The 16,340-nt window shown below is 34.5% G+C and overlaps 3 protein-coding genes across 4 annotated transcripts in view; 1 reads left to right on the top strand and 2 right to left on the bottom strand.

Moving 5' to 3' along the window:
- Positions 1-2,067: 2,067 nt before the first annotated feature.
- Positions 2,068-5,951, bottom strand: LOC108912986 (uracil phosphoribosyltransferase homolog). The gene is made up of 5 exons (XM_018718428.1): positions 5,842-5,951; positions 5,558-5,711; positions 5,186-5,498; positions 2,445-2,600; positions 2,068-2,387 (listed from the first exon to the last, which is right to left on the bottom strand). Exons 2-5 carry the CDS (start codon positions 5,674-5,676, stop codon positions 2,313-2,315), a joined length of 663 nt encoding a protein of 220 aa, XP_018573944.1. The 5' UTR covers positions 5,677-5,711; positions 5,842-5,951; the 3' UTR covers positions 2,068-2,312.
- A 493-nt stretch (positions 5,952-6,444) lies between these two features.
- LOC108913032 (SET domain-containing protein 4) lies at positions 6,445-7,748 on the top strand. The gene has a single exon (XM_018718491.1). It carries the CDS (start codon positions 6,445-6,447, stop codon positions 7,714-7,716), a length of 1,272 nt encoding a protein of 423 aa, XP_018574007.1. The 3' UTR covers positions 7,717-7,748.
- Positions 7,749-7,886: 138 nt separating this feature from the next.
- Positions 7,887-16,340, bottom strand: part of LOC108913017 (radial spoke head protein 3 homolog B) — a 29,601-nt gene continuing 21,147 nt past the window's right edge. For both annotated transcript variants that reach the window (XM_018718473.1, XM_018718481.1), the window contains 3 exons: positions 15,900-15,986; positions 13,921-14,117; positions 7,887-7,923 (listed from right to left, as the gene is read on the bottom strand). In XM_018718473.1, coding sequence (XP_018573989.1) covers positions 13,933-14,117; positions 15,900-15,986 — 272 coding nt within the window. In that variant the 3' untranslated portion in view covers positions 7,887-7,923; positions 13,921-13,932. The remainder of the gene's footprint in view (positions 7,924-13,920; positions 14,118-15,899; positions 15,987-16,340) is intronic.

Below are 16,340 nucleotides of genomic sequence, written 5' to 3'. Positions count from 1 at the left end.
GCCCCCCCCCCCCCTTGGCGACGCCCTTGAGTGGAGATGTGTATAAATAGTGCAGTTCAAATATTTGTGATAAAATTTAAATTTACCATTCAATTTTGTTTTGCTTTATCTGTGGCGTTTTGTTCGTTGCTCTTGTTTTTGTTATGTAAATAAAGGTTGTTGACTTAAAAAGTATTAAAAACAAAAAATATTAAATTAATTTATAGAAAAAATTCAATTTTTCACATAGCTACTTGATTTTCATTTAAATTATAATTATATTCAATATCCTAGTTATTTATTTATGAAAACCCCATAAATTGTACATCTTTATAATAGTGGAGTCAAGATAGCTTAAAATTATGCATTATTTCGAAATAATTATGGGATTAAGGGAAGCATGGATTTTCCTAAAACCTTTTGAAATTACTTGGAGATAAGTATTAGAAAAAAGTTATAAACTTATTTTTGTACGCTAATTGTTTCTTACTTGTTTAAACAATAATAAATATTTTTTTTAAGAACATTTAAAATAATTCAATGAATTTTAAATCAAACTCGCTTATATTTGTAATATAGGGGTTTTTGACGTCGCTAAACAAGAATATGATTTCAAAAAAGGAAAATTTAAAATGGCTGATCCAATATGGCCGACTATTTTAAACAATTTATTTAACAATAAATTTCACGGATTTTTCATGAAATATTTTTATTTTTTATTTTTTGTTTTTTCAACTATTATTTCAATTTTATAAGAAAAATAAAATGGCCTATTATTTTGCAGTTTGTATTGACAGGTACTTTTACTGCACTCTAACGATGCCAAAGTATTGATAAATGTTTTCTGAATTGTCATTAATTGTTATAGAGCTGTCTGTTTCAAACAATATAACAAGTAACGCCAGAGATGGTAGGTACGCAACTCCGTTCGAACTGTAGCACAATGTGCTGAAGCATGTTTAGCAGCAGGTGGTGGAAATTTTGAACAATTCGTTTGTCATAATTGTTTATCAAATGATTAAAAATTGAAAATTTTTATTATTTTTGATATAAAACTGCCGTATCTCGAAAAATATCGGTCTGAAAAATGATAGAGACATTTTTTTATGACCTTATCTAGCATATGATCCCAGAGTCGGTGTCCGCGAATTTCGTAACAAGTTTATCAAGTTTAAAGACATAAAATTTTGATAGCCGGATGACTCTTCTTTCATTTAAATTTCTGTGGGGTCGATTTGATCAATTAGATCAAAAGTTATAACAAATTTAGTGTAGCGCGCTCGGGGCCGCTCGCACTTCGAGAGCTATACTTGGGGTCCGCCTGTCTCATTTTTCGTACATTAGAAAAAAAAAAATTCTACAGCCCTCAATTCACATTCTAGAAAAAAACTTTATTTACATTTTTTATGTAAAATTTCCTGTTCTTTCGAATGATGCAATTAATTTTTTTTATATATTTTGCAAAAACTGTAATTTTGTAACTAATTTGTTAAATAAATAATTTAGCGTACACTCTACAGTTCCTAACTTTTTGTATGTTGTTTCTGACTTTACAAAGCGAAAAAAAAATAAAATTTCTCTCTTCCCGTAATTTTCGCGAAGTAAAAATCTATCTTGACTCCACTATAAAGAGAATTTTCCTTTTCTTCTGAGACAAAAATTCAATTTGGCATCTATGACAAAAAACAAAGTTAACTACCGTTCACTACACATTTTTAGAGATATGTTAATACTGGCAGCAAAATCGATTCCTCACAACATTTTATATCAGACTACACATTTTTGTCATAAATTTTTGAAAAACGAGTGAAATACAACTAAAAAAAGAAATATCATAAAATCGGTTTCCTTCAAATATCTTAGGAATTTTATAAATGTAAAAAGGAATCCGTGATTTGCATAAAATTGTGCACATTTTTATTCATTTAACTATTTCTGTATCTCTTAAAATAAGAAAGATACCTGTATTAGAAAATTAAAAAGTTGTAACCGAATGCAACTTCCTGTGACAATATGATACAAAGTTTGTTTAGTACTTCTTTTCTTAAGAATTTTCAGAATTTTAGTAATCACACATAAAAAACAGCAAACAATTCCAAGACACTTTATTAAATTAGATATAAACAATAACATCTTCACAACACAGAATACCTGTTAACAAGATAAATAATAAAATTAAATTATCCGAAGATTACATCACATAATAAAATTACAATAAATTATTGCAATTACACAACTTATCACTGAAACGATAATGCATAATTAAATACTTTATGAACAACGGTTTCATCGTCACTCAAAAAAAGGGCTTGCGGTATGTGGTCAATCAGTCTTTAGTCGGTCCCAAAATACTTTTGGCCAAAGTGATTCGGAGCTACTGGATGGACTTCGGAGGTGGAAATTTTCATCTGAAATAAAACTCACGTAGTTATGCCGGTACAAATATGATAAACAGCAATTATTACCCTTGGATATGACTCCAATACCGCCTGCACGGCTTGTGGTGTGCAGAACAAGTTACTTAAAATAATACATTCTTCTTTCACTCCGTGCTCTTTTAGGACGTTTACCGCTTTGCTCACTGTATTTCCAGTAGACATTATGGGATACATCAATAAAACCTGTGAAAAGAGAACAATTTCAAGGTTTCCTGTAAAGTTACTTAGATCACTTTTGTCACATTTTTTAAAACGATCACTAAAGTCACTTTTTTGCAAAAGGCATACGCAAATAGTCACTTTTGGGTAATTTTCTCCCTAGGAATTGCCACTATCAATATCTCGGAAGGTGCTGATCGGATAAATCTGAAAATGTGGCAACCTAGCAAATGCAGTAGGGCCAACACAATTAAAATATTTAGAAATTTATGGCACTTCCGATTATACCGGAATTCAACATTTACTTTCTATTTTAAATAGGACCCCCTATATCAAGGGTTGGCAACTGGCGGACCGTGGTCCAGGTTCGGACCGCGGAAGGTAAAATACTGGACTGCCAAAAATTTGTTTAAAGTATAAATTGCTCAAATATATTATTTAAAATATGTTTTTTACGTTTAAGTGCCAATCTCATCATTTTTTCTAGTATTTTACAATTGTGTGTGTGTTTTGAGTTCTTAATGGTTAGTAAGCAGATTAAATTTGAGTCCAAATTAAAACAAAAAATAAGAAATGTGAATTTTTTTCTGGACCTCGTTAAAAATTTTCAAAAGTATCCGGACCCCACCTAAAATTACTTGCCGACCCCTGCCCTATATATTACTGCATTTTCGGATTCTACGTGAAATTTGAGGGTCATTTTATTAAATATTCACTATATCTAGGAGTTATAGATCTTGAGATATTAATTTTGAAATAAAAAATTTGGCAGACGCAAGGGTTCGCGGAGATGCTGTAACTCTTTTCAAGAGCGTGATATCAACTGGAATTTTGGTAACTGTAAAGAGCATAGATAACACAAATTGTAAATCATGGTATACCAGCAAATTAAAACATTTAATATTAGGTGTTTAATTTTTGCTGTTACATTTTGATAACTTCAAACAACTATAACTTTGTTTACTTAAATGGAGCACTCTGTATTTTACTCTGTCGTACGTGGATTGAAATTCCTTTCTAGCCATATAAACATTGTTAGGCTTGCCATTACTACTTTTAGAGATACCTAGTTGCAATTTTCTATTTTTTGGACAGTTTTTCTCATATCAGACCTATTATCAAAGTGGCCATGACAAGAAACACACCAAAAACAATTACAATAATTTGATATTTGTCAAATTATTGTTTTGTCTGTAATAGTTTTTGCCGAAAACTTAAATAAAAATGCCTGGGCATCGTTTAAGAGAATTTGCTGCTCGATATCCAGAAAAACGAAGACCTTCATGAAATACATGAAGGCAATTTGTGGACAATGTTAAAAGCTGTGTAAAACTTACGCAGAATTAAAAAAATCTGAAAATGTAATAATATATAGGGTGTCCCATTTAAATAAGAAAGTTAATGTCGATTTCTGGTATAACCGTGAGTGCCATAAAGTTCAATATATTTTAGGTGTGTTGGCCCTACTGCCTTTGCTAGGTTGCCAAATTTTCGGATTTATCGAATCAATTCTTTCCGAGATATCGATAGTGGCTCTTCCTGGTGGGACACCCTGTATACAAAAATCCAAAGTCATTTTTATACCGGGTAGGTCATTTTGATGAGGCACGTATTGGGTTCTCAGAAACTACATAGAAAAACGATTAAAAGAGGAAGTTGTTCAGGTTTTCGAATTAATTTAAAACAAAAAGAGACAAATTATTTGTAGATCTGAAAAAACTTTGGACCAAATGAAAATTAGTTTATCTTAAAAATGGTGCATCCTATGGATACCCTTTTTTCAGTAACATGTCTGCAGATTCTAAGTGTAGTAGTATCTTTTTTTTATTTTATTCAGTGTCAAAGTTCACTGAAACTATACTTGGTGACAGTGTTCCAGTATATTTTCTATCATATAAATTTAGAATACCACGGTAATATAGATTTCCGAAATAGTGCTAAAACTAGGTTTAATTTTTTTAACTTCATCATCCTGTATCTTGAAATTGAAACATTTATTGACAAATTTATATTTGAATTACTACCATTAATTTTCTACGTAGAATTTGCTGGTAAAATTTGATTCATTCCAATAGTGACAATATTAAACAGTACATATTTCATGCATTTAATGTGAATTTAAACAATTGTTATAAACAAATAACTGCCCTTTTTTTCGTAAAAAATTTAACGTTTTACTTCAAACACTTGCCAATTTTACAAAAAACAATATTTTTACAATCCGGTATGTGTTTCTCTAGCTATACTCATGTAAATTAAGGGCAATTTTTCTTTTGTTCCACCTTGAAACTTGCACTAGTTCTACTGCGTGCCACAGAAAGCCTTGACGGCAACATGCTTTAGGAGAACGGCTCCAGTGCCCCCATTTTGAAATATTTTTTAAAGAAAAAAGTTTTCTGTACACTTAATACATGCCTAATAACATACTTAAGTTTTTTCTATTACCTTTCCTTCTATTAAAAAAAAATTGTCAAAAACACACTTTTTTTTGGCCGTTACAGTAGTGTAACCCCTTAAGCATTAATCAATCGGCATATGTTTTGGCTAAATAACATTTCTAATTAAAAAATGTACAGTGTATTTTAACATTTGCAAATATAAGGACTTACATATCTCTTTGCTATGTCCTCTGGAAATCGAGCATAGACAACCCTCGCCTCATGTGTATCGGCGTCTGATTCGACTAGAATTTTTCCTATCCTAATACTGCGGCAACAATCTCGCAAGCCCTGTTCCATTGATTCTCCCGATCTCACTATGGACACACCGCAATTACCCGATCTGTACTTCAAACCGTTATACGTGGCTCCTGTTGGCGTAATAACCTTACAATCGGTGAACGGAAGCTGGTTTAAGCTATCTTCGATGACTAGACGGATCAGACGATCCGCGTAGAATTTGAAGTCACTTCTGGAGGTATTTCTAAAAAATTCTAATGTAACATCATCCTTAAACAAAGCATCGAGTCGATATCAACGTACTTGTCTCTTAATATTGTTTGCAGTTCTTTGATTTGTTGATGTGCATGTAAGAGTTGCAGGCCTTTGTACTGTTTACACAAATCATAACCATAGTTTATTTCGATGTCTTGAGTGCCCATTTTAGCCTCCGCGTGTTTTAAACAGTACGAAGTACCTGGAAAAGTGAGGTTAGATGTACCAAACATCAGCATGATTTTCATGTAAAAATGGTTACGTGTTGTGTGCCATTTTATGTTTTTGTGTTTTAAAAAGGATTTCATAAATCTATGAATACATATATTTACCTGGTTGACGGTAAGTGAACTAGTCAGTTGAATGAATTGTTGATAAAGTTGTAAAAAGTTTGCAAGAGCAAGTAAAGCTAAGGTTTGAGGTTATTTTGCCGCTGGCTTGTTGACAATGACAATTGCACTGACGTATGCGTTCCAGCAGCTCTCAAACAATTTATAAACCAGGGCGCTGAAGTAGTTCCCAAAATGTTGATGTCTCATTTTTTAGAAGAAATATACAGAGAGGTCCAGATTGATTGAAGCGTTTGGGGAACGCAGCCTGTTTCTAACATCATCTTTAGCATATAAAAATCTGTAGTTTTGACAGAGACAGGCACAGGCTGCGATCTCCAAACACTTCAATCATTCTGGATCTCTTCGTATAATTGAAGTAACTAAATGTAGTTTCATAATATTAATATAGTTGTTACTATATTTTCAGTAAGAAATTAAAAGATTGATTTTTAATCGTGGCAGAACCACTGCCGTTGTTTTATTGATTGACAATTTATTATCAACTTGTCTATTGTTTATAGTTCTAGTCGTATTATAATGAATATTTGTGGTATCAGTATCATTGCATTCTTTACTATGTCACGTGGTTGTTTGCAGAAAGAAATGGGACGTACAAGGCGATTGCGATTGAAGCGAAAACATTCAGTAAGATCTCTAAATATGGACAATGAATTGACCACAATAAATTTAACGAAGTGGCTAGTCGACAACAACTGGCGAAACGATACAAATTTGAGGTTAAGAGGCTTCCCTGAAACAGGGCGAGGAGTGACGTCATCAAGACAAATTAAAGAAAACGACATTTTAATTGCAGTGCCTTGCGATCTAATGATAACGTACAATACCCTTCAGGAAAACCTGCAGGAAATGATATCACCCCGGAGTCACGGACTAAAAATACACGATTTGCTAACGCTTTTCTTAATGAACGAAAAACGGAAGGACAAGTCGTTATGGAGAGCGTACATGGACAGTTTACCTTCGGAGTTGCCCCTTTTGCCCTGGTTAGCGCCTACAAGGGAAATAAACTTGTACCCCTTAGATCTGCGGATAATTAGCGAGAAAACCCATGAAACTTTCACAGAAAGCATGTCCAGGGTGAAAAAATCGATAAGTAAAGTCGACGGTTGCGTGTTTGATGAGAATTTATTCAAATGGGGATACGTTTTGGTCAATACAAGGGCAGTATATTTTGATCCTAAAATTGTTAAATCAAACCAACAACTTTTAGAGAACGTATTAATAGACCAACCTTCTATGGCCTTGTGTCCTTTCCTAGACATGTTTAACCATCATTTCCTGGCTATGACAGAAGCAGAAGCAGTAGAAAAGGAAGGAAAGCTGGTTTACCGACTTAAAACTTTTACTGAATATAAAAGATATGATCAAATTTTCATATCTTACGGGTCTCATGACAACATCAAGTTGCTTATGGAATACGGATTTTTCATCCCTGGAAACAATTTAGATGTTGTTGTGTATGATTTACAAAACCTCTTGGATGTATTTAGTCCGAATCTAGACCAAAAACGTTATAAATTTATTATGGATCATGGTTTTAATAGTGACTTGTATATTGGATATCTGGGAATTTCTTTTAATTTAAAAGCCGTTCTTTTTGTATTTTTTTGCGAACAGATACAGGATTATAGTGCGGTCATTTTTAGTGATATTTATCCGGAAGATTTTCTATTAACTATGAGTGGGTGGATTTTGGAACTTTTGGACTACAAGTTGACAATTTTTGAGAGTGATTACAACAAGTTGAAAGACTGTGGCCTCGCCAAGAGTGGAAATGCCAAACTTATGGAAGATTTTCTTAAGTACAGGACAGTTCTTGTAAATGATTTAAGGAATAAACTTTGTATTCAGTAATTTTTTTTATTTCTAAATTAAAGAGTGACCAGGAGATTTGGTAGAGGTCAAAAAATTGTAATAAATAATATATTTATTGCTTTCAACATGTACAATTTTATAAACAATATATATATGGGTAAAATAAAAATATAATTTTAAGTAGAGTGCATCTAGTAGATTTAAAAATATGTACCTCTTCTAGAATTTTTTTAAATGTCCCATCTCCTGAAAATTAAAAAGTAAAGTTAAAAGTGGGAAGGAAATATGTCGTATTTTTTTGGAAACAACTATCTGGTTAAAGTATATCTGTTGAAAACTAACAATACAATATGCAAATATTTATTCACAGGTGTTATCAGTGAATTTTATAAAAATCCAATGCTTTTATCTATGGTAGAGACAAAAATAATATTTCACTCCTGAAACCTGAAATGAGCAAATCTTCTCAAATTGATGATATTGCAGGAAACGACTAGTCTAGGGACTAATGCCCTGACCGGCATTGAATTACGCTGGCAATATCTAGTAAATACCCACCAGACATATTCCAGTTTCGAACTTATTATAGTACTCATGAGTATTATACCATAGTTGAGAGTACATACCAATGATTCAGCTATTTTTGGCGTCTTAAGTACAGAAATTGGGTGAGTGTAGGTGAGACGTAAATGCTAATCAAGGAATGGCCACTGCTACTCAATGCATGGACCTTCAAACGATCAAACTGGCAGAGTTTTGGTTCCATGCATATCATATGCATTCATATACAAACAGAAAACTAAATTGCGTCGTCCAGATTTAATAACCAAACATTCGGGCCCTTCCGGATTTAATCAGGGGTGGCTGTGGATCGTCGCGTGACGGAGCGGGTGTACGCAGCCGGCCGATTAGTCGTGCCGACACAGGTGTCTTCGGAGGGCCGATTCTTCACGCCAGTACGCCCTTGGCTTAGCGGTGGTGTTTAGTTTGGAGGACAGTGGTTCCTGCTCTGATAGTCCGGCAGCTATGGGTCAGAATTCTCATACGTCGATGGAAGCACGAACAAAATACTCTTTAAGTCTGTTCATTACTGTTGCTTGAAGCAGATATAAACAGTAAAAGCACCACGAGAACGCTGTGATGATGATGAATAGCTGATAAGTCTATGTCTGGTGTTTCTGCTGACGAAGGTTATTACCTATCTATTAGTTAAAAAGTTTATTTCGCCTGGTGCGAAAGCCTAGAGATTAGTAGTCGCTCTCTGCCAGTAGACACAATGTAATACTTTATGCCAGTAGGCATTTTTAGTATCATTAACAGTTAAGATATGGTAGAATTTGTACGTATTTTAACTTATTTGTTTGTATCTCACAGCTCGCCGATTTCTTGATTGATTTCGGAGGTTGAGTAATAATCATCTCAACTTATGTATTTGTTACGCCGATTTTGCTTCTATTGCTTCTAAATTATGTCAACTGTCGAAACAATCTAATTGTAAATTCAGTTACTCTGTGTCGAGCAACACAAATGAACAAACCTATTATAAGTTCAACATTTGCTAGTATGAATTATGCAGTTTTTTATAAATATTTCGTCTCAGTATTTGACTTTACGTCTACAGCACTTGGTGATTTAACAATTTTCTATCTAACATGATACAGAAGTCTATTTTTGCAATATATTCAGTTATATAATGTATTTTTGATGCAATACTAATGAAGGAATTAATTTAAAACCAAGTTGATAATATGTATTCCTAATGGAAATATCTAATAATCATCTGACCATAATGTATAAGTGTAGTCATAACTATAGAAAAAAAATTAGATGGTGTAATCTGTCAAAGTAATATGGCGTGGTCCCTAAAACCCGCTGGAAAACAGCAAACATAATCCTTATCCCAAAACCCAACAAAGATCATACCATCCCATCCAACTACCGGCCCATTAGCCTGCTCCCGGCTATGAGCAAAGTGGTAGAAAAAATTATCCTAACCCGTCTAAGAACCCACTCCCAAGAACTGCAAGTCATTCCAGACGAGCAGTTCGCCTTCCGACCCAATCACTCCACTGAACTCCAAATCCTTCGCCTTACCGAGCACATCACGGCGGCCTTCAACAGGGGACAGTACACTGGTGCTGTCTTCCTGGACGTCGCAAAGGCCTTCGATACGGTTTGGCATGAAGGCCTACTGATGAAAATGCTCACCAACCAATATCCCATATCCTTTACCAAACTCATAAAATCCTACCTACACCACCGAAAATTCCGCATCCAAATCCAAGATTCCCTTTCCACCACCCGTCCCATGGAGGCCGGTGTCCCCCAGGGCACCGTCCTGTCCCCACACCTATACACCATTTACAACTCCGACATCCCACATCCCCCCAACACCAACATATACTTATACGCCGACGACCTGACAATCACATCCCAATCCGTAGATCCTAGATATTCCGTCTCCCTCCTCCAAAACTCCTTAGACCAACTTGAAACCTGGTGCAACAGGTGGAAAGTCAAAATTAATCCCAACAAAAGTTCGGCTATCCTTTTTACCAAACGAAAAATCCCACAAAACCTCGACAGACTGACACTATCCCAGGAACCTATCTCCTGGAATCGACAAACACGATACCTGGGCGTGACGATGGACCAGCGTCTCACGTGGAAACCGCACATCGTGGAGACGGTGGCGCGAGCGAAGACCACCAGGGCTAGGCTCTATCCCTTACTCAAAGGTGGAAACACCCTCAGTTTAAGGAATAAGCGAACGCTTATCAAGGTGGTACTTCAACCGCAGCTAACCTACGCCTCCACGGCGTGGGGTCACGCGGCAAAAAGCCACTTAAAGTCATTACAGGCTGTGGAAAACATAGCCCTCCGCACGGCCACCGACGCGCCCTGGTACGTAAGAAACACTGACATATTACGAGACTTACAATACACAAACGCTACACAGACAATAAGACAAAACGCGGAGAAACGATTTGACGTAGCCGCTAGACATGACAATCCCCTCCTCAGGCAAGCCGTTGACTACGTACCCGACGTGACCGACAAACACAAAAGACCTAGACACCAACTTTTTGACCCTGGGTGACCACCCCAATGACCCCCCCCCTGCCCGCTAACCTTTTCTGTTTCAGAGACAGCCAGGATCAAGAAACGAAGACAACGACACACACACACACACATACACACCCCCCATACCCTCCTTACCCCTCCCCTCCCGCGCTAGCCTAAGGGCCACCTTAGCAAAGCGCATCCCAGGCTGCATAGCCGCACTACCCTACCCAACCATACCACACATAAACATGACACTACCCCCGGGGTTTACACAGACGAGCCGGCGAAGCAAGAAGAGCGCCAGAAGAAAGGGCCCTAGCCGGCGGGGCCCAGCCAGGACAAAAGGAGGTCCCACAAAGCGCCTACACCGGCCGCATTTGCGGTCGGGGTAGACGACGGATGGGGCCCACCTACGAAGGCTGTCCAGGCCTACACGAGATGAGGCAGGATAAAGAGGGATAATCCCCCTCGATCCCAAATCATTGAGGCCAATTTCTAGACATGGAATAATGGCGGGGTTCCTAAAAATGACCGCAGAATTTCAGCCAATGTGAAGTAAATGAGAAACTGAATCGTTGACTATTTGAAACTTAAACAAAGTGTGAATTTTAAAATACTATTCGATATATGACAGACCAAACTAGATTTGTCAGTAAAAATTTACGAAAAGCAGGTGACAAAGTTTGTGACCATTCTAGGTTCGTCATGAATTTGTGGTCACCAGTTGTATTCAGCTAACGCAGTCTACATTTTTTTTATATCTGTGGTTACAGTGTACGCTTTCTGCTGCTAACTTTGTACTTTACATTCTTTAAATTATTGGACTTTTCTCTTTGATATTAAAGGTTTTTTGGCGAGAAAACCGCTAACCCGGTTAACTATAGTTTGTTGCGGTTTGCCGTTTTGGCGAGAAATGTTGTTAACCCGGTTTGGCAGAGTTTGCCTAACCATCAAACCGGGCTTGTGGGTTGGTTTGGATCTTAAGTTAATATTTCTATCTTTGTTTATGTATTTTCTGTTTCGTACCTAGTAGTCACTACTTCGTTTTTTTAGAGGTTTGGATAGGTTAAGTTGTAAATAAAAAAATTTGGTAATGGATTCACTGCAAAAAATACAAAGTAATATTTGAAATTGATAATAAAAAAATAGTAATCGAGGATCCAAAAAACTTTAATCGTTTATTAGATGGTAAATATGCATTTTATATATTGTACTGTATAGATCTTTATTAACTTCCTTTTAGACGATACATTTGCGTTTGAATAGATAATATTTGTGAACAAGGTAAACCCATTTTGATTTAATAACCATACATTAACGTTCTTTCATGGATCTGCATTTCAGATTAGGAATAACAACTATAGTATATAAGAAATAATTAAACAACTTGAGCTACGAGCACTATCATAGATTATAGGTTACGATTTCATTATTGATTAGATATCCAAACCAAAAGAATTTTTGCGAGTTCTGTCAAATGTTAACTCAAACTCTTAACACAATCAAACTCGAGCTAACCGGGTTTGATGTGGTTTGGCTCGCCAAAAAACCCTTATTATATAGTTTGACTAATCAAAAGCAATATTTATGTGTTTAGAGTGGTGGATTATGAATTTGATGTATTTGGTTTGCTACCATATTTTCTCTAGACATTTATCTTTTTTAGAATAGGATCGTATTTATTTCCATACTACTTTGTTATTAGATTTACTACCAACCATGCGCAGTACGCTTGTTTTATTCAACGGTTTCCTAACTTTCGCCCATAACCTAATATATATTTTTCTTAACTTTCATCACCTCTTTATCTTTAAAAAAAATATATATTTCTATTTAAATAGATATCAAAATAACATAGTTTTATGATTATATCTCATATTCTTTTACAAGTAATTCCGAATATATGTCTACATCAAACAAAACTATAATTTTGGGGTTATGTTACAGTTCACCCACACCAAAATATCGAAGTTTGATGTAAACTGACAACTACTGGTTTCTTTTGACTAGATTAAGCGTAAATATAAAAAGGAAAAGTTAACCTGTCCTTTGTAGGCGTTTATTGCTGAAATTTAAATTTGAGCGCCCTTTACCGGTACTAAATGAAAGAAGAAGAAGAAGAAAGAGTCCAAATATTGTGTTGTCTGGTCAATCTATTATATATTATGCTTTATGGAAGAAGTGAGGTTATGCATAATTTGTTATGTGTTTTATATGAAAGAAATAAAATAAGAACATTAGCAAAAAAGTCAAGAAGTTATTTGTTAATCTTAAAATCAAATATGTCACATCTGTTTCACTTTCTAGTTATCCATTGAAACAAACGCCTACATTTTTTAAATCCATTGCACTATTTGACGTTCTGCTCCCTGACTATAGCGCACAGAAACCGCAGCCGTGAAACACTTGCCAAATGACGGGGTGTTACGTTACACTTAATAAAGAAACTGTGACAGCAATAGCGGCAGAGGTGCATTCATATTGTGATATAATATGTTTTGAATGGCCTTTATTAGAAAGGCATTTGGATATCTGCACCACTGCCTCGCTATAGGGGTGACAAATTCGTGATTCGTGACAAAAACCGCAGGCTGGGAGGAATAGGTGCGGGAGAAACACGATGGTGTCCGAAAAATTATGTACAGGGTGTCCGGAAGCGAACAGGCTATACTACCAAAGTTTTCTTAGACGAAAATGGATGAATTTACATAAGAGACCTAGTACAATTTTGTTTCCTTACGGGTATTCGAAACGTTCTTTTGGACCATTTCTTTTTCAATATAACTTTGCTATTTTTTTTTAGATATTTCAATGAAATTTCGTATAATCAGGTTTGCCTGGCCCAAGATGAACATTTTTTTAGAGCTTGTAACTTTAAGAAGCAAAATTCTACTAATAAATAAGTTTATTTTCATCCAGGAAGTTAGGTATCTCTGAAGTAGCGATAATAGCAAGCGATAATTAATAAATTTCTGAAATGCAGAACTGTAGTGAATTTTTGACTACACGACTTCAATATTAAAACTTAATTGTTCAGAAATTCCCCACGGTTCTTATTTGAGGCCATAGATTTTCTGCGTTGACATTAATGACACTGTAAAGTTCAGCATCTAAACACCCATATAGTCTTACGTTCTACATTTTTTTAGTTCAGATATTACGGTTTTCGTCTCTTACCGAAAATAATTTTTAGAGTTCGAACTTCAGGTCTTCCTCTTTGCTCTTCTTTGCAATCTCCTGTTGCAGTTTGAGGTGGTCCTGCAGAATCAAGTCGTCGATTGTTGGACCTTCTTCGGCTTCTTGTTCGGGTATTGGTTCCTTGTTCAAAGCGGCGTATATTTCCGCTCTGTTTTCCAAAATTTCTCTGACAATATCTACAACAGGGGACATTTAAAATAATTTTATTATTAATCTATTTAATGACATAAGGCAAAGGATTATTGGAATAAATAGAATGAAACTGTATTATTTCTGATGACTATTGATTTAGAAATAAAAATGTAATTTGTTCCTAAGAGCTTACGCATCAAATATGTATGTTAGACCGATCAAAATAACTCATTTAGAGGGAAAAAAAATGTTACCTGGAAATGGTAAAGGGGCTTATGATAAACGAAAAAAAAAATAAAAGTTATGAAAAATTGTATCATTGGGATTTCTGGCGAAAGTTGACGTCAAACAGAAAAGTATCCAATACAAAAGTTGTAGATCATGCAAAAATCTACAACTTTTGTTTCCGAGAAAAATGCGAAAAACAGGTTTTTTTCTGATTTTTCGTTTTTATCTCATTTCCGCAAAAAGAATTTAATTTTGACGAAACTTGGTGAAAGTATACCTTTCTCTGTCTTAAATAACCTCAAATTTTTTTAGGTAAAAAAATCAAGAAGTTTCTGAGGTATTAATTTTTTTGGCCTGAAACACTTTTTTTTTCAAAGAAAAATTCTACTTAAAAAATCCGTACGGAATTCTGCCGGTAATAATTGTTTTCGTTTTGACATACTTTTTGGTGAAATAAAAAAAATTGTAATCACAGCTCAAAAACATGCTCAAAAATGCAACAAAGTAAAAAATGACTTGCAACAATGAATTTTTCAGTTATTGTTGATAATTTGTTTAAATTAAAAAACATTCAAAAACTGATTACACCATTCAATTCTATGGAAAAAAATAAAAAAAGGTCTCATTTTTTGACCCAAAACTGTTTTTATACAGTATTGCTATAAACATAAGTGGAATAGTGAATAAATAAAATAAATAATATTTTTTTTGTAGGATCGATTAGTGTAGATACTTATTTTTTTTAAAGTTTGATGAATTCATAGATATACAGTGTGTCCAAGATAAGGATGGGATAACATTAGCATCTAGGAAACGGTAAAAGATACGGGGTGGCTCAGATTAGAAAAAAAGTTGTGTTTTTTATACCTAACAATATGCCGTTTAGAAAGTTTTAAAATTCCGGGTAGTTCCGGAGATATCCGGAAAAACCTGAAATTTTGCAAAATTGTTTAATTTTTTCTGGCTTTATTTGAAAACGNTTCAGCTTGTAACCCCGCGACGCCCACATAATTGATTTTTAAGCATATTTAACGCTTCCGGGCACTCTACATGCTTTTTAATTTAAACAAATTATCGACAATAACTGAAAAAATCATTGTTGCAAGTCATTTTTTATTTTTTTTTGTATTTTTGAGGATGTTTTGAACTGTTATTACAGATTTTTTTATATCACCAAAATGTATATGTCAAAACGAAAAAAATTATTACCGGCAGAACTCTGTACGATGATTTTTTTAAGTAGAATTTTTCTTTGAAAAAAAGTATTTCAGGCCGAAAAAATGAATATCTCAGAAACTTCTTGATTTTTTTATCTAAAAAAATTTGAGGTTATTTAAGATAGAGAAAGGTATACATTCACCAAGTTTCGTCAAAATTAAATTATTTTTGCGGAAATGAGAAATAAAAAATGAAAAATCAGATAAAAACCGGTTTTTCGCATTTTTATCCAAGTGTAATTTGGTTGGACTGTGATGTAACAACGTTTTTTATTCCCATTTAGTGCGATATTACAGGAAAGTTATTACAAATAAAAGATGACACAAATTATATGACATGATTTATCCTTTTAACTACGAAAGTTTTATTTTGTTCTTTACCTGTGAGTACATCCCTACTGCTAACCATTTCTTGAAGTTCTTGCGTGACTTCCTTCATCAACCACGGCATGAATGACTCGTCGACATCTATATGAAAAATCCATATTTATTGGAAATGCTAGAGTGATTTCCTAAGTCTTAGAAACAGGAAGTGAGTTACAAAACATGAGGAAGCAAAAATATTAGTTTACATGTTTCATTAATGAAAATTATTTCCTTAATTTCTTTTTTATGTAGTTGCGTTGTAAAATGGAATGCGAGCGTTATGTAGGTACATTTACTACTGCGGAATATTTAGCATAAAACAATGTAAAAATATACAGGGTGTTGATAAATTTAAAGAGGAGATTTGAAGAGTAAATATACTCGGTGCGAAATCTAGAAATAAATTTGCGATACTTAGTAACCTTATTTCAGAGTTTAACTGACAAACGAGTGAGG

This window comes from Anoplophora glabripennis, unplaced genomic scaffold (assembly GCF_000390285.2).
Source record: "Anoplophora glabripennis isolate ALB-LARVAE unplaced genomic scaffold, Agla_2.0 scaffold30, whole genome shotgun sequence".
In the NCBI taxonomy this organism is placed as follows: domain Eukaryota; kingdom Metazoa; phylum Arthropoda; class Insecta; order Coleoptera; family Cerambycidae; genus Anoplophora; species Anoplophora glabripennis.
This window is presented reverse-complemented; position numbering and strand designations above follow the sequence as displayed.